Source organism: Canis lupus, chromosome 19 (genome assembly GCF_048164855.1).
Source record: "Canis lupus baileyi chromosome 19, mCanLup2.hap1, whole genome shotgun sequence".
Taxonomy (NCBI): Eukaryota; Metazoa; Chordata; class Mammalia; order Carnivora; family Canidae; genus Canis; species Canis lupus.
In genome coordinates, this window is record NC_132856.1 from 58,639,521 (window position 1) to 58,665,324 (window position 25,804).

The following is a 25,804-nucleotide window of genomic DNA, read 5'->3' on the forward strand; positions in this document are numbered from 1 at the left end:
GTGACCTAGGCTGGGCTTCTGGACAGGTCCCGCAGCACTTGGGCAGCACAGCACTGGCCAGGGTGTATCTTGGCACTTGGCACAGGACAAGCCGCTGGGCTGAGCACGTGAGCCTGTGGTTCCGAGGCCGCCAGCCGTGGGTCAGGTGAAGCGGCAGCACAGGGCATCATGGGCGCCATGGGGCTGAGGGGCACGCTCAGCTGGGAGCAGTGATGGGGTGTGTCACGGGAGGGCAGCAGGAAGAAGGAACATGGGGGTCTCTGGCCCAGCTTGGGTTTTCCTGCAGCCATCTGGGCACAGCCGTGTCCCCTACCCATCCTTTTGTAGCCACCTCTGCGTAGACATAGATGGCTCCTGCCTCGGGCAGAGGTGTGCTCCAGGCAAGTCACCTAGATCTGCTCTGCTGGGAGACGGCGTGAGCCTGAGACGTCCCCATAATTGAGCAGAGGACACACCTGCCCTGTTAAAAAATATTGTTCTCCATTTTTGTCCCTGATGTTTGTGGTCGGCATATGCGTCATTACCAGTAAACCTATGACTTCTGGAACGGCTTCTGTGGACCGTCCCTGTCCCCCACCCCTCATCCCCTTCGGTTGGAGCTCTCCCCACTTAATGGGGACCTGAGTGTTTTCTCCACAAAACTCCATTTCTGAAAAGCCCTATGGTGGCTCTTCCCTGGCCCTTTGTAAATCCTGCTGTATCAGGGGTCTGGCTGTCTGGGCCCCGACACAGTCATGTCACGTCAACCTGGGCTGGAATGGATTCCAGAAGTCAGTGTTTTCAGGTTATTATCGCAGTCTAGGAGGTGACCTATTAAAGTGCCTCTCAGTGTGTTTTTACCACGTCTATGTGAAGTTTGGGAGTTCCTTAGGTAGGAAAGTCTCCCTGGAGTGAGTTTGTGATGCGGATGTCATTTTGCTGGTTTTGAGGCAAGGCTGTTCTCTGGTCAGTGCAGTGAGAACAGCACCGAGTGACCAGAGGTCTGGGGTGGGGGTGCCGTTCTCATGGTGGATTTTCCTGCTCACCTGAAAGGTGAAATTCGGGCCAGAGCTGCCCTGCCTTTGGGAGGAATGGTCCTGGCTCTCATGGAGGAGAAACCCCAGTAGAGGCAGAGGTCCCGGGTTCTGCTCTGCCCTCATCAGCCTCCTGGGGTTCGCAAGCAGGCAGTCACCTCGAGAGCTGGGCGCTGGTGCCAGCTCAGCCCCAGTGGTGGCGCTGGGATACCGGGCTGTGCCTAGTTGAGGGCAGCGCTCACTGTGTGCCTCGCCCCACGGGGCCAAGACAGCCCTCCCTTTGCCATCCTGGTTCTTTGGTGACAGAGCCTGGAACTGGCTGCTGCTGGTTCCTCCTCATGCAGGCCCAGCCCCAGGTCCCGAGCTGGGAGCCGATGACGCACAGTTGGCACCTGCCTGCTGACCCCTCTCCCTCCCTTTCCAGGACCTGAGCAGCCCCAGCCAGTACGACACTGGCGTTGCGCTGACTGGCCTGTCCTGTTTTGTTACCCCAGATCTTGCCAGAGACTTGGCCAACGACATCATGACACTGGTGAGTGAGTGTCCCCAGCGCCCCTTGGTCTTTGCTCTGTGACATGATTTGGTCCATTCAGGGCCTGGAAAACCAAGGTTAAACATCACACCGAGAACAGAAATTCCCCCAGATGAACTGGGGATCTAGTTGCAGTGTGTGTCCCTCCCCTATGGGATCTGGTCTCCAGGCCATTGTCGCCCTTACATTCTTTTCTCGCCTCCTTTCAAATAGTCCTGCTTGGGGATGGAGGTGGGTGGCCCTGGGGCGAGTGCCCATGCCGCGCAGTGCGTGCCCCGTCGGCTGCCGCCTCCCTGCAGCAGGGGTGCCAGTGGTGGCTCGCAGGCTGTGCGCGCACAGTTGGCGCGGTCCTTCCTTCCTGCTTGGTCCCTGACGCCATGTGTTCCTCTTTGGCCACAATTTGACTTCCTGTGCTTCAGTCCATCTGAAGGGCGGAAGCCCCAGCCAGTGCTGATCTCCCGGGTGTCCAGAGCGTCTTTCTAAATAACGTGTCCTCTCAGGAGTCGTGGTCCTTAAGAGGCCTGTGGTACACCCGAACCACCTGACTGGCAGGCCTCTTCCCACTGGTTTTATCCAGGCAGATCAGAAAGGTGGCTCCTTTCCTCCCTGGAGAGTTCTGTCCACACGGGGTCAGCCTGTTTGCTGGACAGATGGATAGGTCCTGGCTTGTGGTTTCAGACCGTACACGCTAGCAGCTTCTAGTCAGGGGCCGGCACACCACAGCCCTGCCATGTGCTGGTGGCCACCCATTGTAAGTCGCTTTGCCCACCCGCTCACTTGCTCACGTGGTGTCCCTGGTGGCTTCTGCGGTGCAACAGCAGCACCACAGATGCTGCCCTTCAGGCCCAGACAGCGTGCCGATGCCGTGCTGGCGGAAACAGCCACACTAAGTTGGGGGACTTAGCTTTCTTGGGGTGTGGCTCCCCGGGGCCCTGACAGGTGATAAGTGCGCCCCCCTGAGGGCAAGAGGCCTTCCTGGCCAGAGAAAAGTTCCAAAAGGACAAGGGCTCCAGGATAGTCCCATGTAGAGGTGGGGGAGGCCTGGGCAGCTCTTGGCATCCTACTTGGGGGACAGGCCTTTGCAGCTGGAGGAGTCAGGCCAGCATTGACTAGCGGAGCCTCTTTTTTCCAATTAGGGTCCCCTCCCTCCCTCTCTGTCCTTCATTGGGTTCACGTGAGTCTGAGAAAGGGCCTTGGCCTCTGCAGGGCAGGTCTGAGGTCACGGACATAGGGAAGCTGGTGTCAGTTCCATCCAAGACCCTGTTTTATGATCCCTGTGCTTGGGGCAGTGAAGCAGGTGCGCAGGCCTGACACCAGATGAGCTGGAGAGAGGGTTTCCCTCCAGGTGATGGAGGGGAGACCGGGGTGGGTATGGGGGGGTGAGGCGTGGCTAGGGGAGACGGAAAGACCTGGGTGGTGGGGGAGGGGAGGGAAGAGCAGGAGTGTGGAGGGGAGGCTGACCGGCCCTCTGCTCCTGCAGATGTCACACACCAAGCCATACATCCGGAAGAAGGCTGTGCTGATCATGTACAAGGTGTTCCTGAAATACCCCGAGTCGCTGCGCCCTGCTTTCCCCCGCCTGAAAGAGAAGCTGGAGGACCCTGACCCTGGTTGGTTGATTTATGATGGGACAGCGGGGCTGCAGGGCTCCACCAGCATCTGCAAAGGACTGGTGGAGGGGGTTGCAAGGAAGGAGTTGAGGGGCACTAGGTCCTGGGCCCTCCGTCCTGGCATCCCACCAGACGGCATCTCCTTACTTCCTGGCTCCATGAGATGCCAGGTTTGCCTTCTGCTTTCCCTGCTCTGGCCCCAGACGCCACTTCCATTTCTCCAAGGAACCTGGTCCCATTTGTTGGTGTGGGATGTAGACATCAGGCCCCTCGCTGCCAGGCAGTAGACACCCAGCATCCACGCAACTGTACCTGGCTGCCTGGCTGGCTGTCCACACGTTAGCATTCACGGCTTTATTCTGACACCTTGATTTAAGTCCCTCACCACAGGGCTCATGCCAGCTTTCTACCTGTTCTCTGTAAATCCTTCTCTCGTCAAGGACTCTCTGGAGTGAGCACACATCGGACAGGTTCTCTAAACAGGAGGCAAGGTCCAGCTTGTTCCAGTGGAACCTGCCTTGTATCAGGGAGAATGACAGAGTGTGGAAAGTTCTGATAGGGGAAGTAGGAGCCAAGGTGGCAGGTGGGGGGTGCCCTGCACCAGAGTGACTTTGATCCTGCAGGGGGCCAGCCCCAGACTCAGGCAACTCGTGGTTGGTGCTTGAGCTACCCCAGGTGATGGGCATGGTGCAGGCACAAAGCAGAGGTCCCTGCACTTGGGGTGACTAGCCAACTGAGGAGGACCCTCCCGGATAAGGGTGCAGCCCTCATATCGATGATGCTCTTACTGATGACATGGTCTCCCCTTAACTTCAAAGGGGTGCAATCAGCAGCAGTCAATGTCATCTGTGAGCTGGCCAGGCGTAACCCCAAAAACTACCTTTCCCTCGCCCCACTGTTCTTCAAGCTGATGACCTCCTCAACCAACAACTGGGTCCTCATTAAAATTATCAAACTGGCAAGTAGCCCTCCCATCCTTCCCTTTTCTCACCGCGTGGGAACGCCCTGAGTGTACGTGGGTGGGGGGTTGGAGTCAGTGTTGTTCCTGCCCCCAGTGACCCACTGGCCTCTCTTGTCCCTAGTTTGGTGCTCTGACCCCTTTGGAGCCAAGGTTGGGCAAGAAGCTGATTGAACCTCTCACCAACCTGATCCACAGGTGAGCACTTGGCCCCCGCGTGACTGCACCATCTGGCGTGCGCAGGCCTGCACTCCCTCTGGGCACGAGGACCCTGGGGAGAGTCTCAGGGTCAGGAAGCAAACACCCGCCATGTGATTTTGCTCCAGGGAAGGAGCTGTGCTGCTGGGGCACCCGCTGGCCCTCGTAGGACACTGGGGGCTGGTCTGTCCTTTCCCTGGGAATCAGCTTTGGAAACCGCAACAGTAAGAGCAAAGAGAGAGCCCGCGGTTATCCTCTAGCTCATGAGTAGACGTAGGTTGTCTGCTGCAAGAGCTATAGCCGTGTGTTACTTGTCGGTTCTGGAGTGTTGCAAGAGCTCCCACATGGCTCCAGGGGCCTGCACTTAAACTGTGGGAGCTTGGTGGCAGGTGGCACAAGAGCGAGCTGGGGCCCGAGGCCACATCAGACCTGGAGCTGTGTGCCCTGCGTGAGGCCCCAGCCTCCATCCCTGGGCTTACAAGCAGATCAGACAGTGAAAGGTAATTGGGTAGAACTGGCGCTTGGGCCTGAGATGTCGTTGGTTTTAAACGCCCCCCAGCACTGCTGGTGTGGTGTGGCCCTGAGGTTTTCAGAGGAACTAGCAGCAGGCCCTCAGTCTTGTGACCATGGATGTGGATGGGCTAATGGTCCCTCGTCTCTGGGACATGTGGCAGCACCGCACTCGGGTTTGAGTGACTTGGGATCCAGAGTGTCACCAGTGAGGAGGTAGGAATGGAGTAGATGCACCTGGTGCCCGCCCTCAGTTGTCACCCTGGCCATGCTCGCCACATCCCCTGAGAGTGGCACTGCAGCCATGGACTTCTCTTGCCTGTGTGTGGCCACGTCTTACTGCCCCCTGCCCCTGCCCAGCCCCCAAGGTAGAGCTAGGTGGTGAGGGTCCTGGGTTGGGACAGACGTTTAGTGAAGTTTTTCTTCACGGGCATCACAAGATGGAAAGATTCCAGGAATAGGCTCCACTGGTGGGAGCATCAGAAGCCACCGTTGGCAGTTAGAAAGGGAGACTTGTGTCCCTTGGGGAGTGCTGTGGACCTGGGTGACAGCGGCGTGCAGCGGGGGCCAGCAGGCATGTGCTTTCCCTGCATTCCTCAGGCGTTCTGGTTCTCACGCCTCTGCTCTTGTTCCTTCTCCAGCACGTCTGCCATGTCCCTTCTCTACGAGTGTGTGAACACCGTCATCGCAGGTGAGGGGCTGGCCACCGGGTCTAGAGTGGGCAGCTGTGGCACGTGGAAGGCCCTCCCCACTCCCACCTGGGCGTCGAGGTGGGGCCCCGTGGTGCAGGGAGGATCCCAACTTTCTTTGCCCCCTGTCCCTGCCACCCTCGTCTGGAGCCCCTTGGGAGGTGTGGATGGCTCGTGGCACATCTGCCCCCTGAGCCCCCTGGTCCCAGTGCTGCTGGGACTGCCCCCTGCTGCTCTTGGCCACTCGTTCCTCTGCCAGCAAGACCATTTTCCCTGAGGATTTTAGAGCAAATCTCAGGCACTGTGCTCTCCCCCCGTGGATTCTTAAGCGCAGGAACCTACTATGAAAAGGTTTCACGAGCTGGGACCAGGAGGCGCTCCTCAAAGTCTCCCTGGAATCCCGCTGAGTTTGAGTCAGTCTCCCACCAAGGGCCACACACAGCATCGGCTGATGTGTTTCACACACTTGACGAGCCTGACTGCCCATGTGATTGGTTTGAACCAGAGTCATGGCCCACGGGGTTTACCTCCTCGGTCCCTGCCTATCTGCCCAAAGTTGGGAAGCCAGCCTTACGGTCCTTCCTCAAGGCCCTGTGGGGACTTGAAATTCCACAGTTCACAGGAAACCAGCCAGGGTCCACACTCCACGATGACAGCTGTGTGGGCACGGAGGCTCAGTGGCACAGTGGAGAGGAAGGGTGGGCATTTGGGGCAGGCGAGTGCCCAGAGGCAGCAAATGCAGAAATTGGAGAATGAGTCTGTGTGTCTGCAGTGGTCGGTGGGGAAACGGGTGCAGCAGGATCAGTGCTGTGCTTGGTGATGGTCAGGGGGCTTGGGGGCATAGGGCGAGGCAGCAGGCCTGGCAATGCCTGTTTGGTGGGTCTCGGGAGGTTGTAAGAGCCAGGCAGGTAGGGTTGGCGCGGGTTCTGTGGGACTGCCCTGGACAGGGGTGCCTGCTTTGGGGCTTTGGTCTGTGCTCAGCAGCCAGATGCTGTCTGGTCAGCCAGCCTCTCAGGAGAGCAGTCCGCCCGACAGCTCCCGGTGTGCGGTGTTTCTGGCTGCTGGCCCCGAGTGAGTGAGCCTCTGCACGCCTGGTGAGGTGTGGGGACTTCCTGAGGCCAGGTTTTCTGTTTCAGTGCTCATCTCCCTGTCCTCTGGCATGCCTAACCACAGCGCTAGCATCCAGGTATGTCCTTGCGTGCATGTGGTGGTCCACCCCGCAGCCATCACTCACACGTGGCACCCTGCTCTGGGCCCTGGCCAGCTTGTGTCTGTGGAGTTGACAAGCCAGGGGTGGGGGGGACACGAATGTTAGTGCCCCAGAAGTTACTGACATGTCATTGTGTGCTTTGGGGGACATTCCACAAGCATGTGTCCCTGTTGGTGGTTGCAGGCAGCCATCATGCTGGGTGCTCTGCGGAGTGGGGCCCGGTATCCTCTGTCCCTGCCTGGTCCCAGGAACCCTGGGCTGGATCAGGGTGTGAGGCGGGCCTGGGGTCACTGACTTCACTATTGTCTCAGAAGGCATGACCAGTGTCACCATCCCCTTTGCAGCTCTGTGTTCAGAAATTGAGGATATTGATAGAAGACTCTGATCAAAACCGTGAGTCCCTCCTCCCTCCTCCCTCTGCACACCCGTAGGTCCTGTGCCTCTGTAGCCCTGAGGTCCTTGAGCTTTAGGAGAGCAGGTGCTTGTGGTGAGCTGTGTGGCCTGGCGTGTGCAGGCTGATACTTGAGCTTCAGGAGTGTTTTAAAGACACCAGCCTTTGGTGGCCTAGTTATGGCCCCTGCACCCACTCTCCTCGTGCGTGCGGGGCATCCCTGCTGCCGTCTTGGAGTGGGACTCAGCGGGTAGGGCCGGCTGGAAAGGTGGGCCCTGGGCAAGGTCCTTGAGCAAGACGTGGCTCCTCCAAGCCCCAGTTCCAGCGCGGGGCTCAGGGAGGTCAGTAGCAAGCCTCCGGGTGTGGCCCGGAGCTGCCGGTGCCGCTCCTCCAGGGTCTCCTGTGAGCACTTGGTCCCGTGGGAGTGCCCGCGGTTTCCTGGGATTGACAGGGTGCTTTAGCTGTATCTCCTGGCAATCCTGGCACTTCTCCCAAAGAGTTTAAAGTAACCCTGGTGCACCTTGCTGGCTCGCCTGCAGGGGTCTAGCCAGTCACGCGCCCCCAGGCAGGAGTGGCAGGGGCTGCTGAGGACTCTGCATTTTTGTTTGGTGCAGGGGCTTCCACGCTTGTGCTGTGTGAGGCCAGATAGTAACTTTTCTCAGCTTTGCCGGCCCTGCATCGTCTGCCACTGTGCCAGCGGTGGGCACGGCCGTGTGCCTGTGCCAGTGGCGTTCACAGAAACGGGCTTCGAGTCAGACCTGGCCCGTGGCCTGCAGTTCATCACTGTAGCTTCAGAGGGTTGTGTGTTTGGGTTGCTTTAGGGCAGTCACACCTGGTATGTGTGAGGTCCCTGGGCGTGCAGGGCCTGGAACTTCTCTCCCAGCACCCATCGTGCCACTTACGACCCCTGGGGGCCCGCATGCAGCTGGTTCTGACCGAGTCTAGGTTGTCGGGCCCGGGCTGCAGACCCGGCCTCGCTCTTTCTGTGCAGGCCCTGAAGCACGTGAGGGCGCATCCAGGTTAACTGCATCTCGCCATCTCTGCAGTGAAGTACCTGGGCCTGCTGGCCATGTCCAAGATCCTGAGAACACACCCCAAGTCTGTGCAGGCCCACAAGGACCTCGTCCTACAGTGTCTGGATGACAAGGACGAGTCCATCCGCCTACGGGCCCTCGACCTCTTGTATGGAATGGTGTGTGCCCCGCCCCAGGCCTGCGTGCCCTGCCCCAGCTTGGTCTGGCCCCTCCCTCAGCAGCCCCCTTCTCCTCATCCCCCACCCCCCAGGTGTCCAAGAAGAACTTGGTGGAGATTGTCAAGAAGCTGATGAGCCATGTGGACAAGGCCGAGGGCACGACCTACCGCGACGAGCTGCTCACGAAGATCATCGACATCTGCAGCCAGTGCAACTACCAGCACATCACCAACTTCCAGTGGTCCGTGCCCCACAGCCCAGGGGGGCGGGGGCTGGCGCCAGGGGCACTCCTCAAGGGCTCCCTTCTGCAGGTACATCAGCGTCCTGGTGGAGCTGACCCGGCTGGAGGGCACCCGCCACGGCCACCTCATCGCTGCGCAAATGCTGGACGTGGCCATCCGCGTCAAGGCCATCCGCAAGTTTGCAGTGTCGCAGATGTCTGCGCTGCTCGACAGCGCCCATCTGGTGGCCAGCAGCACCCAGCGCAATGGCATCTGCGAGGTGCTCTATGCAGCCGCCTGGATCTGCGGGGAGTTCTCCGAGTGAGTCGTGCAAGTGGTGCTAGGGGCCACCTGTGCTCCCTGGAGCGAGAGGGGTGCCAGCAGACCTGTGTCCCTGGTCCCCTGGCGGCTGCCCCAGTCTCTCCTTCCTGGGGCTTTCTCTCTGCTGAAAGAGCTGCTTTAAGCACATGTTTTCCTCCGAGAGAACAAGCGAGAAGCTGGTCACAGTGTGGCCCAGGATGGCTGTGTCGTAACCCAAGTCTTGCAGCCAGAGAAGCTTCATCACTCTTAATTGTGCTGTCAGTTTGGTTTTGCTTGCTATTAATCATTCTTTTCTACGGGTACTTTGTGATCGTTCCTTTGTCTAACTTCCTTAGAGTTCTCTTCCTTCTCTCCTGGATGGGGGGAGTGTGTGCATGTGACCCCTGTAGCGGGGCGCCCGCAGGGCTGGCAGCCACAGGGGTGGCGTGCTCATCAGGCCCTCCCTGTCTGCAGGCACCTGCAGGAACCCCATCAGACCCTCGAGGCCATGCTGAGGCCCAAAGTCACTACCCTGCCCGGCCACATCCAGGCCGTGTATGTGCAGAATGTAGTCAAGCTGTACGCGTCCATCCTGCAGCAGAAGGAGCAGGCCGCAGAGCCAGAGGCGGCCCAGGAAGTCACACAGCTCATGGTGGACCGGCTGCCCCAGTTTGTACAGAGTGCGGACCTGGAGGTCCAGGAGCGGGTCAGTGTTTCTCCGGGGGCTCCCATCTCTGGAAGAGCCCACATATTGTGCTTGCGTCTTCCCAACGGCGGCCAGCTTTGCCTTTTCCCAAGGGCAAGGTGCAGAACTCTGTTTTCCAGGGCTCCGCCTCAGCCTGGGGATGTGAGCAGGTCTGGGCCCCCGTGGTCGGGGAGACTGTGTGTAGTGGTCCACAGGTAGAGGCCAGGGAGGGGGTGGGTGGCGAGAGGATGAACAAGTGGGAGATGCTCTGACATTGGTCTTCGGGGGAAGCATCTAGTTGGCAGCAGGTTTCTGGGTGGGAGTTCAGGGTGGCAGTGTAGGCATCCACGGCCAGGCTGCTTCTGATGGCCTGTGGGCTACGTGGAGCTTGTGGTTACCCAAACTGCACGTCAGCATTGAATGCCACTCGGGTCCAGGTGCACTGTGGTTGAGGGCAGCGGCAGGACAGGAGCCCAGCTGGTGGCCGTGGTCCCCATGCATCCATCTGGGAGCCACACACCAGCAGAATCCCAAGTCAGAACCTGCAGAGGACCAGCTGCTGTGAGGCGCCTGGGTGTCTCCTGGAAGGAGGCGCTGCAGGTCACTTGGGGCCTCACAGGCCCGTTCAAGGGCTTTTCTCGGACAACCGTGCTCTCTGCTCGTGACGTTGTCTCATCTGTGGGCCTGTTTCACTCTTCAGCCTCTTGCAGACTGACACGGAGGCTGGGGCTGGTTTCTTCCTCGGCGCATGCTTCCACGAAGCCCATGGCTTCTCTGAGCTTTCCAGACATTTTCAGTATGGCTCGGGCAAGGGGCAGCCATGCTCGCTTTCCCTGGGCTGGGCATCCACAAGGTCTGAGCAGTTAGCTGTGACGCTCAGTGGCCTTCAGGGCCAGTTCTCTCTGACCCTTTGTGACTCCTCTGTGGTCCCCTCAGGCGTCCTGCATATTGCAGCTAGTCAAGCACATCCAGAAGCTTCAGGCTAAGGACGTGCCAGTGGCTGAAGAAGTGAGTGCCCTTTTCGCTGGGGAGCTGAACCCGGTGGCTCCCAAGGCACAGAAGAAAGTTCCAGTTCCTGAAGGGTGAGCTGCACAGCCCATCAGAGGGTATGGGCCGGGGTGGCAGGAGGGAACTGCAGCAGGGCGTTCACTGGTGTCTCTGTCCCAGTGGCTGGGAAGTGGATGAAGGCAGCCCTTGCCTGTAAACTTCGGGGCCTTGTGAGCTTGCACAGGATCGTCAGGACACACAGGGATCATGAGGGCCAGCCCTGTGCCGGGGGCCCCTAGACGAACTGGGATGGCTGTGATTTCAAGTAGTGGCCTAGTCTTCGTGTCCTTGTTTCCAAGAGGACGGGGTGTTCCTGATGCACATGCTGCTTTGAGTGTCCAGGGCCAGGCGCACAGCCTGGAGCTGCCTTGTGACCTCACTGTGTCTTATAGCCTAGACCTGGATGCTTGGATCAATGAGCCACCCTCAGACAGTGAGTCTGAGGACGAGAAGCCCAAGGCCATCTTCCACGATGAGGAGCAGCGCCAGGCCAAGCAGCGGCAGCCTGAGGCGGATGAGGAGGAGCTGGCCCGGGTGAGCACTGACCCATGGAGGCAGGGGTTCATTCACAGGGGCAGATGGCCTCACTCAGAGCACAAGTGACTACACAGTCGTATTGTCCTCTGGGCAGCACTGAGCTACCTTCTGAAGACTGGTTGGGGTTTGTTGAAATGGGTAGTAGCGTCTCTTGAGGCCAGAGCTCCTCAGAGAGAGGCATGGGGGCTTTGCTCCTTTCCTCTTGGGTGCGGGATTTACAACATGCAATGTGGAGATGGCCTGGAAAAGAACAAAGATACTGCGGCCCCCCAGCTCCCCACTGCACCTTGTCTGGCTCCTTTCTTTCTGAAATACGGGGTCCCTCTAGGAGCTCCTCCTCTCCTCATGACCTGTCCTGCCCTTGTCCCACCCCTCTGCAAGCTGAACCTTTAGGCAATGTGATCTGACTCCTAGCTCAGCTCTTCTTTGGAGCTGAGTGGCCTCAAATAGCTCACCCAGCCTCTCTGAACTCCCATCCTTGAAACAGAGCTGGTCATCTCCACCTCCTGAGCTCCTTCCTGACCTCAATCCTGCTGTGGTCTTCCTATTGGCTAAGGGCTAACAGTAAAGTTCTGTGGCTTCCCAGGCCTGCCTGGGGCCGGGAACATGGAGGTAGCCCACGCCCAGAAGGGAGGGCATGTGTTCCACCTGTATGTAGTCACTGACATGTGTCTTAACTCCCGTCCCTGCAGCGTCGAGAAGCCCGGAAGCAGGAACAGGCCAACAACCCATTCTACATCAAAAGTTCCCCGTCCCCCCAGAAGGTAAGACTGGTTCCAAGTCGTCCTGGTAAACATTTCCTCCCCCACAGCCTCATAAGAGCCCCGTCCGCACTCAGAAAGACAGCAGAGGTATCCTCTGCAGGGTGGCACTTCATTGTCACAGTTGCAGGGTGGCACTTCATTGTCACAGTAGATCCATGTGACCCAACTGCCAGGTGGGTCCTGCCTACAACACCGAGTGAAGGCAGCGTTTAGATCATAACGCAGGTGGTACCCACTGTCTTTGTCCACATCCTTCACCCGCTGGGTGCCCCCCAGGTAGACCCGGCTGCCCATGAGTAGTCTCTTGGTTCCCTCCTCTGGGATTACCAGGTAACCTCGTGACTCTGCTCAGCCTTCTCAGGGGCCACAGATGGCCCCCACCACTCCTGCAACATCTGGCTTTCTGACTCTGGCCATCCTGGTGGGCGCTAAGTACTCGTTAGGTACAGGCCTTATATCTGGTTTGGGCTCATTTACATAGACAGGCCAGTCTCCCAATCTAGCCAGCCACTCTCCCCACCATGCCCTATTGGAGCTACAAGGCCCCAGGCCGTCTGCCTCTTTTGTGCTGGGCTGCAGCCCCTGCTCAGGCATCCCTCTCTGTCCTACCTGTTCTGTCCAGTAACACCCTGATGCTTACTTCTCCAGCGGTACCAGGACGTGCCTGGGGTGGAGCATATACCTGTGGTGCAGATAGACCTCTCGGTGCCCCTGAAGGTGCCAGGCAAGTGTTTGCATGGGCAGCATAAGCCCGCCCCAGGAGTTCCCATAAGCGAGGGCAGTGGGAGCTGAGTTCAGGTCCCAGATGCTGTCATGGGCCAACCTTGAAAGCCTCCAGCTTGGCATGCTAGCTCTCTGCTGCACCCCATGCTGCTTCCTTGGCTGGGGCAGGTCCCAGCTTGGGGGCTGGACAGGAGGCACGAGTCAAGGACCCAAGTGTCTTTGCACTGTTGCCACCTCATTTTTTCCCCAAGCCCTAGCTCCCCACGTGTCCCTGCTGCCCTGGGCCTGCACGTCAGCATTCTGAAAGCCTCTGCCTCCAGGCAGCCAGAGGGGTGGTGCCTACACGATTCCTCACCTCCCTCCAGCACAGACCACAGAGGGCTGTGGGGCCCCCTTCCTGCTGAGTCTGTGGGGGCCACCCGCCCCCACCTGGCTATCAGGGCAGCAGCCAAGCACCGGGTCATGTGCACACCCGCAGGGATGCCCATGTCGGACCAGTACGTGAAGCTAGAGGAGGAGCGGAGGCACCGCCAGAGGCTGGAGAGGGACAAGAAGAGAAAGAAGAAGAAGGACAAGGACAAGAAGGGCAAGCCTCGGCGCCACGGCTCCCTGCACACAGAGAGCGACGATGACCTGGCCCCAGCGCAGCAGGTGGACATCGTCACCGAGGAGATGCCTGAGGTCAGCCTGTTAGGCCTTCCCGTCCTTCCGCTTCTGCTTCTTCTATGGCCCAGGGAGGCTTGCAGCCAGCACTCGCTGTGCACCAGGCTGCAGAGCAGGGTCTCGAGCTGTGAGCCGGAGACCCTGGTGCATCCCGACCTCACTGTCTGCCCCAGATGAGCTTCCCTCGTGGGTGTGGGCCTTGCTGTCCATTTCTGAGAAGGGGGTGAGGGGCTCCACGGACCCACCAGGCTCGGGACTGGGCGGACTGGACGGTTTTCCTTTCTTCCCTCAGAACGCTCTCCCTAGCGACGAGGACGACAAAGACCCCAACGACCCCTACAGGGCCCTGGACATCGACCTGGACAAGTAAGTGGGGGCAGCCCGGGGCAGCCCGTGTTCTCCAAGTCCCCATGTTCTCCAAGTCCCCGTCTCCACACTCTGTGACCCACCCACCCTGCCCCCAGGCCCCTAGCTGACAGCGAGAAGCTGCCTGTCCAGAAACACAGGAACGCGGAGACCTCCAAGTCTCCTGAGAAGGAGGACGTCCCCGTCGTGGAGAAGAAGGTCAAGAAGCCCAAGAAGAAAGATAAGAAGCACAGAGAGAAGGAGCGAGAGAAGAAGGAGAAGGGGAAGGAGGCGAGGGTGGAGAAGGAGGTAGGTGGGCCCCACAACCCCCCATGCTGAGCTTCACATCCCTCCGTGTCCGCACATGTGGTCCACCCGTGTGGTCACACCAGGGGAAGGGTTGCAGGTTTAGAGAAGTATCTGTGGGTCGTGCTGCTTTCTCACGGCCTGGCGTTGAGACACCTGGGGCTGCTTGTTCTCCTGGCGGTGATAGAAGCACCTCCGCGGCCTCCCGACCTGACATTGTGGTCCGCTACCTGTGTGTTGGGGTCCCATGGAGCTGAAGCCGCCCTGTCTGGTCGGGGTTGACCCCTGCCATGCTCTGCAGCCTGTTCTGCTGTATAAGCCAAAGGCCTGTCTTCCTGTGGTTTCAGGGCGAGGACTTGGATTTCTGGCTGTCCACCACGCCGCTGCCTGCTGCAGCCCCGGCCCCGGTAAGAGCCCAGGGGGCAGCTGTGATGCATGTGCCTCTCCGAGGTGTCCAGGGACAACTCCTCTGGCTCTGTCCTCCGCAGGGCTGTGTGGGCGTGGGGCACCCCTGCACAGATTTGGGCCAGCCTGGTCCCTTGCCTGAAGTCTGGCCCAGTCAGTGGCTGTAGGAACAGCCCCCAGAGCTCCAGCCTGGCTCAGGCCTCTGCCAGCTGCCTGCGCTTTGTGGTGGCCATGCGCACATGCTGACCAAATGCCTGGTGTGCTGACGCAGATGGGGTCAAGATGCGGTGGGGGGTGGAGGACACCCCAGCCTGGGCCCTGGCTACCCCCTTGAGCCCCAGCACCCGGCTCCCTGCAGGAAGAGCCTGGAGTGAATGCTGTCATCACTGCCCCCAAGGAAGAGGATGAGGAACCCCAGAGAGAGGAGCAGGGTGACGAGGAAGATGATGAGGACAATGAGCGGGACCCTGAGAAGGTGAGGATGCCTACCCTGGGTGTCCTGAGTGGACTGTGGGGAGAGTTATTGCTTGCTGCCTGACTATGATGCGTGGAGGTCCTCAGGGCCTTCGGGGAGGCATCCTGTTGGTGTGTTTCTGGGCTTTTAGTTTTCATGATAGCGTTGGTATCACTCGCATGCTGTGAAATTTCTTTTTAAGGTATGTGATTCAGTGCCACAGAGTATATCCACAGGGTTGTGCAGCCGTTCTCTTTTTCTAGAACATTCTATTAGCCCAAAGGAAACCCCATCTCTATAAGTTGTCGCCCCCACGAGCCCTGTCCCCGTCTATGGAGCCTGTTCTGGACATCTCACATATGTGGACTCACACACCGTGGGGCCTTCTGTGTCTAGTTCCCTCCCTGGGCATCCTGGGCTCGGGGTCAGACCCTGGGGCGGCATGTGGGGGCCCTCGCTCGTCTATCTGCGTACCCACTGAGGTTTCCGCCTTTCACTTGTTGGGAATTGTGCCCCTGTGAATGTGTGTTCTCATCTGTCTTGGGAGCACAGTGAGGAGCTGGTGTCGGGCGTCCTGCTGGCCTCCCCGGGGGTGTAACCTGTAGGCAGGGACTGTCTCACTGAGCAGTGGGTCCCAGGTCCTCACCCCTTCCCCGGGAACCTAGGGCCTGCCGCTCTGTCCGCTCTGTCACATGTGCTCCTTAGCGCAGCCCACTGATCCACGCCTCAACCCCCGTGACACATGGGAGCGTGGCCCGAGAGCCGCAGTGTGTGCCGTTCCTCAGGGGCCCCACCGGTGGGAGGAGATTGAAAGCAGACCATGATCTATGTGTTTTGTTCCAGAAATCTTCCAAGCATAAGAAGAAGAAGCACAAGAAGGAGAAGGAGGAGAGATCTAAAGACAAGAAGAAATCCAAGAAGAAAAAGCCTCCCGGCGACGAGGCAGCAGAGCCTGTCGAGAACGGCGCGCTTGATGAGGAGCCCCTCCCGGTGAGGGGTACTTCACTCGCCTCCCGAGGGGCCCCCGCAGCCCGCCAAGGCCTCGACACAGGGAGACACCCGAGTCTAGGAGCCGCGTCTGTGGGCCGGCGGCAGTGGGGCCTCTGGGCGCGGGGTTGTGGGGGAGCCCTGGGAGCTCTGGGCGTCAGGGAGGTGGCGCTGCCATGTGGCTGGAGTCCCTGAGGTACAGGCTCATGTTGTCTAGGATGCAGGGGTGCACTTGCCCCCTGGTTCTTTCAGTCCCAGTGTTTCCCACCTGGAGCGCTCCGCAGGTCGCGACAGGCCCTGTCCTGTGGGCAGCCGCCGCCCTCAGGTTCTCGCTGGCCAAAGCTCAGTGTTTCTCTTTGTTTCCAGCCCATGTCCAGCTACTGCCTCCTGGCCGAGAATTCCTACATTAAAATGGTGAGTAGTATGGGTATTTGAGGGTGCCAGGGTCCGGGGTAGGCTCTGCGGTCCTTTCTCTGCGTGTGCAGAGAGGGCAGTCGGGTGTTGGGGACAGTGGACCCTCCCAGGGCTTCTGCTACTAGAGCCTCCCTCAGTGGAGCCTTTCTGGGGGGAGAGGCGCATGTGGGTATTTCCTCCTGCTGCATGGGACCACGATGTGGGTGGGCCGGGATTGGCGTGATGGCTGGCCTCCGCCAGGGACAGGACAGGGGCAGCTTGAACTATGGGCGGCACAGGAATAGCGTTCTTGCATAGGGATTCGGGTACTTTCCCTTCTCAGAGGCGGTCCGCCTTTGCACGAGTGTCACTGGCACTCCCGAGCCCCTTGTGTGGGGCCAGGCTAACCCCGACCTCGCCCTGCAGACGTACGACATCCAGGGCAGCCTGCAGAAGGACAGCCAGGTCACCGTGTCCGTCGTTTTGGAGAATCAGAGCAGCAGCTTTTTGAAGAACATGGAGCTCAATGTGCTGGATTCACTCAACACCAAGCTGGCCCGGCCAGAGGGCTCCTCCGTCCATGACGGTGTCCCGGTGCCTTTCCAGTTGCCCCCAGGTGTGCAGGCCACGGGCAGGACGTCCAGGGCTGGGGGGAGGTCGGAGGCTCCTGCTGCACCCTCTCTGCTCGGTCCTGGGACACCCCCCGTCCTGTCACCTGGTGTCCCTTGGACTGAGCCCAGCTTTCTGACCAGCGTGGGGTCACGTCACTGCCACCTGCCAGGGTGCCAGACAACAGCCAGGCACCGCCCATGCCACACTCAGGCCCCACTCTTCCTCCCCTCCCCAGGCATCTCCAACGAGGCCCAGTTTGTGTTCACCATCCAGAGCATCGTCATGGCCCAGAAGCTCAAGGGGACCCTGTCCTTCATCGCCAAGGTACCAGGGCTTGAGGTGATGGTGGGAGCCCACAGGAGGGCCCTGCCTCCTGCTCACTCTCTGCTCCTGCTCCCGCAGAATGACGAAGGCTCCACCCACGAGAAGCTGGACTTCAAGCTGCACTTCAGCTGTACCTCGTACTTGGTCACAACACCGTGCTACAGGTGTGTGGCCACACACACCCCTTACGTTCACACTCTGCCGTGAGCCGGCAAATGTCCTCAGACCTCAGGCATGAGAACGTAGGGCGTGTGAGTGCCCAGGTCAGCTTGGACCTGGTGGCACGGACAGCAGATGCTGGTTCTCGCAGTGCCGGAGGCTGGCCGGCCGTGATGGGGTGTCGGCAGGGCTGGGTCCTCTCCGTGACCCTCTCCGTGGTATGTAGACCGTGCCTTACGACATGGTCTTCCCTGTGCGTGGGTCTGTGCCTTGACCTGCTCTTTTTAGGGCATTGGTTGTATTCCATTAGGGCCCTGTTTCAAAATACAGTCAAATTCTGAGGTCCAAGGGTCAGGATTCAGCACAGGCATTGTGTTGGGGGCATGGGATAGCCCATGACATCTCAGGGACCCTCAGAGACCTCAAGCTGCAGGTGCCACCCAGGGGCGGGGCTGGGGAGCCTGCCTGTTGTCAGCCTCTCTGCCCCGTGTTCTTCCCACAGTGACGCCTTTGCCAAGTTGCTGGAGTCTGGGGACCTGAGCATGAGCTCAATCAAAGTCGATGGCATTAGTATGTCCTTCCAGAACCTTCTGGCAAAGATCTGTTTTCATCACCATTTTTCTGGTAAGAGGTGGGACGTGGCTTGTACGCCTGTGGGGTTGCCCCTCTGCCCCCTGCGGCCCAGCTCCAGCCTCACTGCGCACCCTCCGTTGCAGTGGTGGAGAGAGTGGACTCGTGCGCCTCCATGTACAGCCGCTCCATCCAGGGCCACCACGTCTGCCTCCTGGTGAAGAAGGTGAGCCCCGGCCCACATAGGCGCCCCCGGCCCCGTCACCTTGCTGCCAGAGCCAGCCCTTGCCCTCCAGGCCCCGACGGTTATTGGGTTCCAGCGTGTGGCTGAGGGCCAGTGGGCGTGTGCCCCCTCCTGTGTCTCCTGGGAGACACTGTGCGTAGGGCCTGGGCTTGCTTGCTCCTTTCCTCGGGCGGCTGGGGGCGGTGCCGGTCCTCCTGCCAGGTTTACCTGCGTCCTCTCAGGTGAACCCGGGGTCATGTGCTCTCCACCTGAGCTGGCAGATCCACGTGGGTAGAGTCCTTGGTTCTCTTCTTCACCATCAGCGGGTCTGTGGGGGTGTCTTCCCTCGGTCCTGCGTTGGCAACGTGTGTTCCAATTTTTCTTGGTCTTCCTGGCTGCGGGTTTATCAGCTGCATGTTTTTCTTAGCTGTGTTTCTGGGGGTGCCTGGATAGACCTCCAACTGTCGAGCTCAGCTCAGGTCTCTATCTCAGGGTCACCAGATCAAGCCCCACGCTGGGCTCCACACTAGGTATGAAGCCTACTTCAAAACAAATGAAACTACCTTTTTAGAAGTTTTGCTATTTTTAAGCAATACATAGATTGTTCTATTTTCTTCCTTTTTGTTTACTCTTTTATATGTTGGTTTAGGTGGAAGCTGAGACTCTGCTCTTCTCATGTAGAGATTAGTGCTGTCCGTTTCCCTCAAAGTAGCACTTTAGCTTAACCCCACAGATTTTTATAGGTTCTGTTTTCGTAATTCTATACATTTCATGACATTTTCTGTTTCCAGTTCTGTGACCCACAGGTTCCTTAGACCTGTGGTGTTTAGTTTTCCAGCATTTCGATGGTTTTCTACTCCTGATTTCTAGCTTGACGCCACCCTGGTTGGAGGATGTGCTGCTTCTGATTTCGGGTCTTTGAAAGTATGGAGATTTGTGTTCTGGCCACAGATGTGGTCACCTGTGGCGGGTGGTGCTCCGTGGGTGCGTGGAGGGTCAGGGTTAGGGTTAGGATCAGTCCGTCACTGTCACTGGGCCCCGCATGGCGATGGTCTCCATTCCTCTGGGCCCTTGCAGGCAGTCTCGCTGGCTCTGTGGGGTCTGTTGGCAGATGCGTTGATTGAGCGTCATGGCGTCTTGACCCACAAATGTCTCTCTTCCCATTGGGGTTTTGTCTGCTGTCAAGTCCTTTATCCAAAAAGCCACTCTTACTGTCTGGTGATTGGTGTCGACGTGGCGTTCCTTACCTTCGAGCCTGACTTTACCATGCTGGTGGGAGTGCTCTCGGGTGCAGTCCACGGGGCCATGTGTCCTCATGGCTGGGTGTGGTTAGACCACGCTAGGGTTTCCTCCTCCTTTCTTCTCCATCTGTGCCTACCGTTCACCTCTGCCCTCCCTCTCCTGTGTCTTGGGCTCAGCATTTGCCCCCCACCAGCCCCTCAGCCTCCTTTCGTGGGACCTGCTGTCAGGGATCACAGGACAGCTGCTGGAGACCCTCAGCCCCAGTGATCACAACCATCTGCACCTGCCTCCTGGTGGCTCTTCTAGAACAGGCCTGTGGCTCAAGATCCTGTCCCCAGGACTAGTTTTGGTGGGCGCGTTAGCCTGGACAGACCTTTCTCTAGGTGCTTTAAAATCACACCGTTTTCAGTTGATCTCACGGTCATGAGTTTGAGCCCTGCGTTAGGGGTAGAGATGACTTAAAATGTTTAAAAAAAAAAAAAGTCAAAAAAAAAGTCTAGGGCAGCCTAGGTGGCTCAGTGGTTTAGCGCCACCTTAGGACCAGGGCATGATCCTGGAGACCTGGGATCGAGTCCCACGTCTGGCTCCCTGCATGGAGCCTGCTTCTCCCTCTGCCTGTGTCTCTGCCCCGCCCCCCTTCTGTCTATCTCTCAAGAATAAAATAAAATCTTAAAAAAAAGTACTCTCTTGGCACTGGGTTATTCATGTCCCTGTGGTATCCCAACAACAGGGACGTGTGTTCGCATTCTTAGAGTGTCTGCGGCCCGCCTCCCCACCCCTACCCTCTGTCTGTCCAGGTGAGGCTGTCCTTCGGCCCGGGTTCCCAGATTCTCTTCTCTGTTGTGGCCGTCTGCCATCAGTCTCACCCAGCGCATGTTCCATGTTGAGGATGACGTGTTCACATCTAGAACTTCCATGGAGGAGGTGGTTCTTGAGATCTTACATTTCTTTGCTGAGGTGTGCTGTTTGCCTGTGTCAGTGACATTCGGGGATCCTCACAGTAGGCTTGCGGGCCTGTGCCAGATGGCCCCACAGCTGCCTCATGCTGGCCCGGCCGTGGCTGTCTTTCCTGCTGAGCTGAGCGGGGCTTTCCTGGGTCTTTGGATGCTGAGTCACTCGGGGCTGTGTTCATGCTGTGGAGGGCGTGCGCACAGGCTTCATAGCCTCTCCTGCTTGTCGGGGCTGCTGCACGTGGGCTCAGCCCCAGGCTGGCCCGGCCATGATCCCGTGGTGCGTGTGCTCGTTAGGGTGACATCTACACATCCCAGTGCTGGGGAACCAACCCGGTGGCTCACAGACAACTTTACAGACTGCTTTCCCCACGGTCCTCCCCAGGACCTTCGAGGCTCTGGATGCTCCTCCCGAGGTCCCCCAGTGAGGATGCGGGCTTTTGGCATAATTCCCACGGTCTGCTGAGGCCTCGCGCAGTGCCGGATAGGGGTTCTCCAGTTCCAGGGTCGGGCCGCCCCACATGCCTCGACCAGTCTCCTCGCTGGTTCCGGGCAGACATGCATCTGACCCGGGACCCCTCCCTCATTTAATTCTCTGAGCACAGAAGGCGGCCTCGTGAAAAACTAAAAGGATGAACATACCATCACGAGGCAATATCTTTGTGTCGTATTTCAAAATTCCCTGGTGGTTTTTCCTCTTCCAGGGGGAGAAGTCCGTATCAGTCGACGGGAAATGCAGCGACTCGACGCTGCTGAGCAACTTGCTGGAGGAGATGAAAGCCACGCTGGCCAAGTGCTGAGCCCAGCCTGCGGCCTCGCCGGGACAGGGCACCCACTGTCGACGTGGCGAGGTGACGTTGCGTTGATGTATCCTGTCGTTGTTTTTACTTTGACTCTTTGCACTCTCTTTGGCGAGAAACCCGGATGCAGTCCCCATTGGCGGGGACTCCAGTAGCTAGGCCGGCTGCCTGAGGAGCAGGCCTCACCGCCATCCAGGCCACGGGCGCTCGGTGGCCAGTGCAGGGCGGCGTGTCCTGCTTCTGTGAGGCCATCCGAGTCCCACGAGGCGCCTGGATACCCTGCCTGGAGGCTCCTGCTCACCACAGAGACACTCCCTCCGCCCTCTCCGCTGTGGCCAGAGGGTCATGCAGGCTGCTGTCTGTTGTGTTCTCTGCGTCCTACTCGCGTGTTCGTGTGTCAGACGGGGGCTGCCACCTGCCATGGAAGTCCAGTCACCATCCCTGACGGAGCACAACCTGCACCCTTTGGTTTACAGTTTTTTTCCTGTTCAGTGAGATGTGTCTCCGTCAGCATTGTTTGGTGAGTGGTGGGACTGTTGGGGATTCCAAGTCCTTCCTGTTGCTCAACGCTCCACAGGGTTGGTTCCACGTCGTGCCCGCAGCTGCCGGGAAGGCTCACTCCTGGGGTGGTCCCGGCCCCTGGAATGCACCCCACGGAGGGGGCATGGGGACCCCAGGCCACGCCCATGAGATGCACTTCCTCAGAGGTGATGGTCTTCAACGACGTTATGACTTCCTTCTGACGAACACTGTCACTTTAGCATGTAGAGTAATCTATTACAGAATCCTGTGCGGTGATTCTAGAACCTCAAAATTGTATGATGTGTTATATAAGAATTGATTTGCTATCGACATTCCCAGATAAAGGAGAGAGACATATCACGCTGCTGTAATGATTTTGTGTCAAGATGATCCAATAAACTTGTAAAACATGTTTATCTGTTGGATGTCCTGCCCATGCCAGCGTGTGGGGACCGCCTCACAGTCCTTGAGCAGCCCTGTTCCCTCCTTCCCCAGGTGGTGGAGGTGAGGTCATCCCCACAGCGTCCAGGCGCCTGAGCTTGGCCAGTGTGGCAGGGAGCCGCCTGAGCCCACCCATGGGGCTCTGGGAGGCCCACCAGCAATGCACAGTGGGCATGCCCTGCCTTCCCTTCCCAGGGGACCCCACTAGGGCAGGCTGTGTGGGCGATGGTGGGAGGCAGGTCCTACTTGTTCTAATTTGCCACATTTCCGCTGGCTTTACTGACACGTGGACAAGAGACAATTCGAGACAAGTAACGCTGGGTGGGGAGATGGAAAGCTGGACGGCTTGTCGAGCTTGAATCCCACGCTGGAGAGTGCGGAGCCCAGGCCCAAACAATCCCCGGCTTGGGGTGCCCTCATGAGACCGGCCTTCGGCAGCCCACCTTCCACCAGTGTCCCTGTTTGAGAATCACCCACCCCAAACACCAGCCACAAAGCTTTCTCACTCTTCTCAGTGGAAAAAAGCCACGTGTCACATATTCAGGCCAGATCCCTTGCTGGCCCTCGCCTCCCTCCCCAGGGCCAGGAAAGGTAAGCCTGGAGGGGCACACCCCACAGTGATGGGGCAAGGGCTCTGCTGGCCCCGCTAACCAGCCCTCGCTCCCAACACCCATCCCCTCGGATGGGCACTTGGCCCAGGAGACTGTTCTGCACAGCTGCCAGGACGTCATTCTCAGGTGCCCTGCGCAACTTTCCTGACCTGCATGGACCCGCTCTGGCAGCCCTTCCAGGCACTAGGCTGCATCCTGGTAGGACCCTAGTTCCCAAGTCCCTGCTCGTCTACATCATGCCATTTGGAGCCCATCTCTCTTAACCCACGTGGAGGGTTTGCAGAAGGAGAGGACACAGGTGGACTCCTGTGCTCCTGTGGCTCAAGTTTAGCGCAATGGGGCGTGAACCCCAAGAGGCACGAAAGTTGGCCCTGGTTTGTACCAAACTGCGGCTCGCTAGGAGTCCTCAGGAGCACCCACCCGCTCCACAAGCTTGGTTCCGTGCAGAAAGTCTGCCCAGCTGTGTTCAGACGGATTGCGGTAAACGGGCACGGACAGCCCTGGGGCCCCAGCCCCCGTTCCCTGGACAAGGATGCGCCGTGATGAGAAACGTGAGGGACATTTAATCATTGCATCTAATAGCTCTGCGACCCCGCCCGACAAAGCCGCACACTGCTCCCGGCCCAGCCCCAGGCTCTGATGGGAGTGCAGGGGCTCAAGGCAGCGGCAGGCCTGCTCCATGGGGTCAGGCTGGGACAGTCCAGCTGAGTCTGGCTCCACCTCAAGGCTAGGGCCGCTCTGGCAAACCCGGTGGTCATCAGTGCTGGGTCAGGCACTCGGAAGCATTTTCTAGAGTCAGGTTGGCCAGGTGTGGGGGCTCAAGACATGTAAAGCTTGGTGATATCAGACTGTTGGGGAGACATAGGTGCCCTCAGCCCCTCTGCACCCGCCTTGCCTCCCCGCCCCCCAGCCCAGGGTCTTCGCTGGAGGCCTGGGGCGCCGCAGGCAAAACCCTCCAAGCTCAGTATGGAGGCCTTGGCCAGCACTGGGGTCACACCCAAGACTCCCACCAGAGGCTGCAAAAGTGGGGGGCAGCCCTTGGGGGAATTGGCCATTGTGTTTTGATCTCTCTGGCTTAGGCTCAACCCTTCGGTATGGAGCCCCCCCCCCCCCCAGAGCCCACCCGGGGCCTCACAGCCCGCTTCCCTCTGGGCCACTCACAAGGCTGGAGTGGTTCTGTGTGTCGTCAGGAGGAGAAGCAGCTGATGTTTATTCATGAACTGATCACTTGGGTGTGGTTGCAGAGGTGACATCGGGGTTGTCCCAGGTGCATAGAGATCCCTGCTGGCTGTGGCTGCCCTGTCCAACTGTCCCTGTCTGTCCCCAACTGGGAGGCCCCCATTCCACCCTTTTCCTGACTGTCCCACATCCCTTTCAGAAGACCCAGCCAGGGTTTTGGGGAGGCACGTGGGGTGCTTACCTTGTTTTGGTGTCCTGTCTGAAAGACACCACAGAGTCCCAGTTAGCCTTAAGCTTTAGGGCCTGTGGCCCCCTGGTCCCTCCACTGGGCCAGATCCATCATGGGGGGGCCCTCCCCAGCTCTGGCCACTGTCCTGCCCCCTGTGCAGCTGGGGTCCTGAGCACGGGGCCAGCCAGGTACTGCCTCCTATGGCTGCCCTGGCACATACTCACCCACCAGGACTCACAAGCACACTGCCTCTGATAAAACTCACGTTGTGTTTGGGGACAGGGGACTTACTTGTGCCACTTATTTCTACAACGACAGCAGGGTTGGAATCAGGTAACGCCAGGGTTGGAGCTCACGGTGCCCTCCCGGAGCCCAGCTGCCCCAACTCACATGTAAAGGAGGAGGCCCTGTACGGCTGTTTCCCACTGTGCTGACGACCTGCGGGCACACGGGCGTGGAGATGGGGAGGCCCCGGATCCACAACCCAGGGCTCACGGACAGGCCCCCACCGTGCCCCCCCCTTGGGGGGCTGGAAGGCCACGGAGGGTCAGAGGAGGATCCCTGGCAAGCCCGCCCCCACCCCAGCCTGAGCCCTACTCGCAGTTGTAGCCAAAGCAGACGACGTGCGAGTCGGTGCAGTTGATGCAGGAGATGGTTTCGTACTGGAAGATGCCTGCAACACAGGAGAGGCAGCCACGGGCTCCCCCGCCTCGGCCTCCAGGGCCGCCACCACCACTGGGTCCTCCGGGCTGCACAGGGGCTCACTCACCACAGTGGCGCTGACAGTCAATGCGGCCTGTGGGGACAAGAGGACCGACCTGTCCCTAGCTCCTGCCCTCCCCAAGGCTCACCCTGGGTGGCCCAGCCTGGGACGGAGCCAACTGCTGGGGCAGGGCGGCAGCACTACTCACCCAGGCCTCCAGGCCCGGGCAGGGGGAGGTGGCAGGGAGGCGCCGGGTTTATCCAAGGGACCTTGCCTCGGGGAGCTGCCCCTCTCCCCTCCGGTGCCCACGGGCCCATTCATGTCCCTCCAGCCCCAGCCTCCAAGGGACTCCTGAAATAATACAGCGGCCCTCCCTGTGCTCACTTTCGATGATGGCATTCTGGATGAGATGCACCTGCTCCCGGAAGATGGCTCGCAGCTCGTTGGGAAAATATCCTGGTGGGGGTGGGCGGGTGGGCAGGAGGGAGGTCAGGCCGCGGCGGCGGGCGGAGGGGAGCCGTCCGATTCCCGCGCGTGCGGCCGCCCCCTTACCGGGGAAATACATCTTCCCCTGGTACAGCTGGTCCATCTTCTGGTACACGGCGTCCGCCACTTGGTCCAGCTTCTCCCGGGCTGGGGGCGGAGGAGGCGCGGTGAGCGGCCCGGCGGGGGGCGGGGAGGGGGCGCGCCCGGGCGGCCCCCCACCCCCGCAGCCCCACCGCCCTCACTGATCTCCGCGGGGATGGCCAGGTGCAGCTCCTTCATGGTGTCCCGGCTCCAGTCGGCGAGCAGCGAGCCCGACACGGGGATGTCGCCCACCCACCAGGACTTGAGGTTCACGTGATGGCGGTAGAAAGAGAACTTCTCCGAGAAGTTGCCGTGGCAGTGCAGGCAGCCGCGGGCCAGCGCCGCCGTCAGGCCGAGGCACAGCAGCAGGGCCATGGCCCGCCCGCGCCCGCCGCCCGCCGCCCGCCAACCAACGGCGCCCCCCGCCCCCGCCCCCGCCCCCGGCGCAGGCCCCGCCCCGCAACGGACAACCGCAGGCCCCGCCCCCCGCAGGCCCCGCCCCCGCAGGCCCCGCCCCCAGGCCGCGCCCGACGCATGCG

The 25,804-nt window shown here is 59.6% G+C and overlaps 2 protein-coding genes across 5 annotated transcripts in view; one reads left to right on the forward strand and one right to left on the reverse strand.

Moving 5' to 3' along the window:
- Nucleotides 1-21,947, forward strand: part of AP3D1 (adaptor related protein complex 3 subunit delta 1) — a 39,066-nt gene extending 17,119 nt beyond the window's left edge. The window contains exons 5-32 of one of the 3 annotated variants that reach the window (XR_012012482.1): nucleotides 1,438-1,545; nucleotides 3,026-3,155; nucleotides 3,974-4,113; nucleotides 4,238-4,311; nucleotides 5,463-5,512; nucleotides 6,647-6,696; nucleotides 7,065-7,113; nucleotides 8,158-8,303; nucleotides 8,396-8,544; nucleotides 8,615-8,845; nucleotides 9,299-9,530; nucleotides 10,446-10,591; nucleotides 10,949-11,090; nucleotides 11,786-11,857; nucleotides 12,506-12,581; nucleotides 13,059-13,261; nucleotides 13,536-13,609; nucleotides 13,708-13,897; nucleotides 14,242-14,301; nucleotides 14,658-14,774; nucleotides 15,597-15,750; nucleotides 16,107-16,154; nucleotides 16,560-16,749; nucleotides 16,981-17,069; nucleotides 17,148-17,233; nucleotides 17,731-17,852; nucleotides 17,945-18,024; nucleotides 20,918-21,947. Coding sequence is in view for 2 of the 3 variants with exons in the window: in XM_072787985.1 (XP_072644086.1) it covers nucleotides 1,438-1,545; nucleotides 3,026-3,155; nucleotides 3,974-4,113; nucleotides 4,238-4,311; nucleotides 5,463-5,512; nucleotides 6,647-6,696; nucleotides 7,065-7,113; nucleotides 8,158-8,303; nucleotides 8,396-8,544; nucleotides 8,615-8,845; nucleotides 9,299-9,530; nucleotides 10,446-10,591; nucleotides 10,949-11,090; nucleotides 11,786-11,857; nucleotides 12,506-12,581; nucleotides 13,059-13,261; nucleotides 13,536-13,609; nucleotides 13,708-13,897; nucleotides 14,242-14,301; nucleotides 14,658-14,774; nucleotides 15,597-15,743; nucleotides 16,107-16,154; nucleotides 16,560-16,749; nucleotides 16,981-17,069; nucleotides 17,148-17,233; nucleotides 17,731-17,852; nucleotides 17,945-18,024; nucleotides 20,918-21,013 (3,297 nt within the window). In the remaining variant the exon portion in view is untranslated. The remainder of the gene's footprint in view (nucleotides 1-1,437; nucleotides 1,546-3,025; nucleotides 3,156-3,973; nucleotides 4,114-4,237; nucleotides 4,312-5,462; nucleotides 5,513-6,646; nucleotides 6,697-7,064; nucleotides 7,114-8,157; nucleotides 8,304-8,395; nucleotides 8,545-8,614; nucleotides 8,846-9,298; nucleotides 9,531-10,445; nucleotides 10,592-10,948; nucleotides 11,091-11,785; nucleotides 11,858-12,505; nucleotides 12,582-13,058; nucleotides 13,262-13,535; nucleotides 13,610-13,707; nucleotides 13,898-14,241; nucleotides 14,302-14,657; nucleotides 14,775-15,596; nucleotides 15,751-16,106; nucleotides 16,155-16,559; nucleotides 16,750-16,980; nucleotides 17,070-17,147; nucleotides 17,234-17,730; nucleotides 17,853-17,944; nucleotides 18,025-20,917) is intronic. The other 2 variants (XM_072787985.1, XM_072787986.1) reach the window with 2 other exon arrangements.
- A 1,183-nt stretch (nucleotides 21,948-23,130) lies between these two features.
- On the reverse strand, nucleotides 23,131-25,672 carry IZUMO4 (IZUMO family member 4). Of its 2 annotated transcripts, XM_072787987.1 has the most exons (10): nucleotides 25,427-25,672; nucleotides 25,251-25,331; nucleotides 25,083-25,154; nucleotides 24,765-24,791; nucleotides 24,593-24,668; nucleotides 24,386-24,433; nucleotides 24,287-24,301; nucleotides 24,008-24,025; nucleotides 23,749-23,763; nucleotides 23,131-23,435 (listed from the first exon to the last, which is right to left on the reverse strand). In XM_072787987.1, the coding sequence occupies exons 1-10, from the start codon at nucleotides 25,638-25,640 to the stop codon at nucleotides 23,345-23,347; spliced, it is 657 nt and encodes a 218-aa protein (XP_072644088.1). In that variant the 5' UTR covers nucleotides 25,641-25,672; the 3' UTR covers nucleotides 23,131-23,344. The 2 variants fall into 2 exon arrangements, with proteins under 2 accessions (XP_072644088.1, XP_072644089.1); XM_072787988.1 differs by lacking the exon at nucleotides 24,008-24,025.
- Between the last annotated feature and the right edge of the window lie 132 nt (nucleotides 25,673-25,804).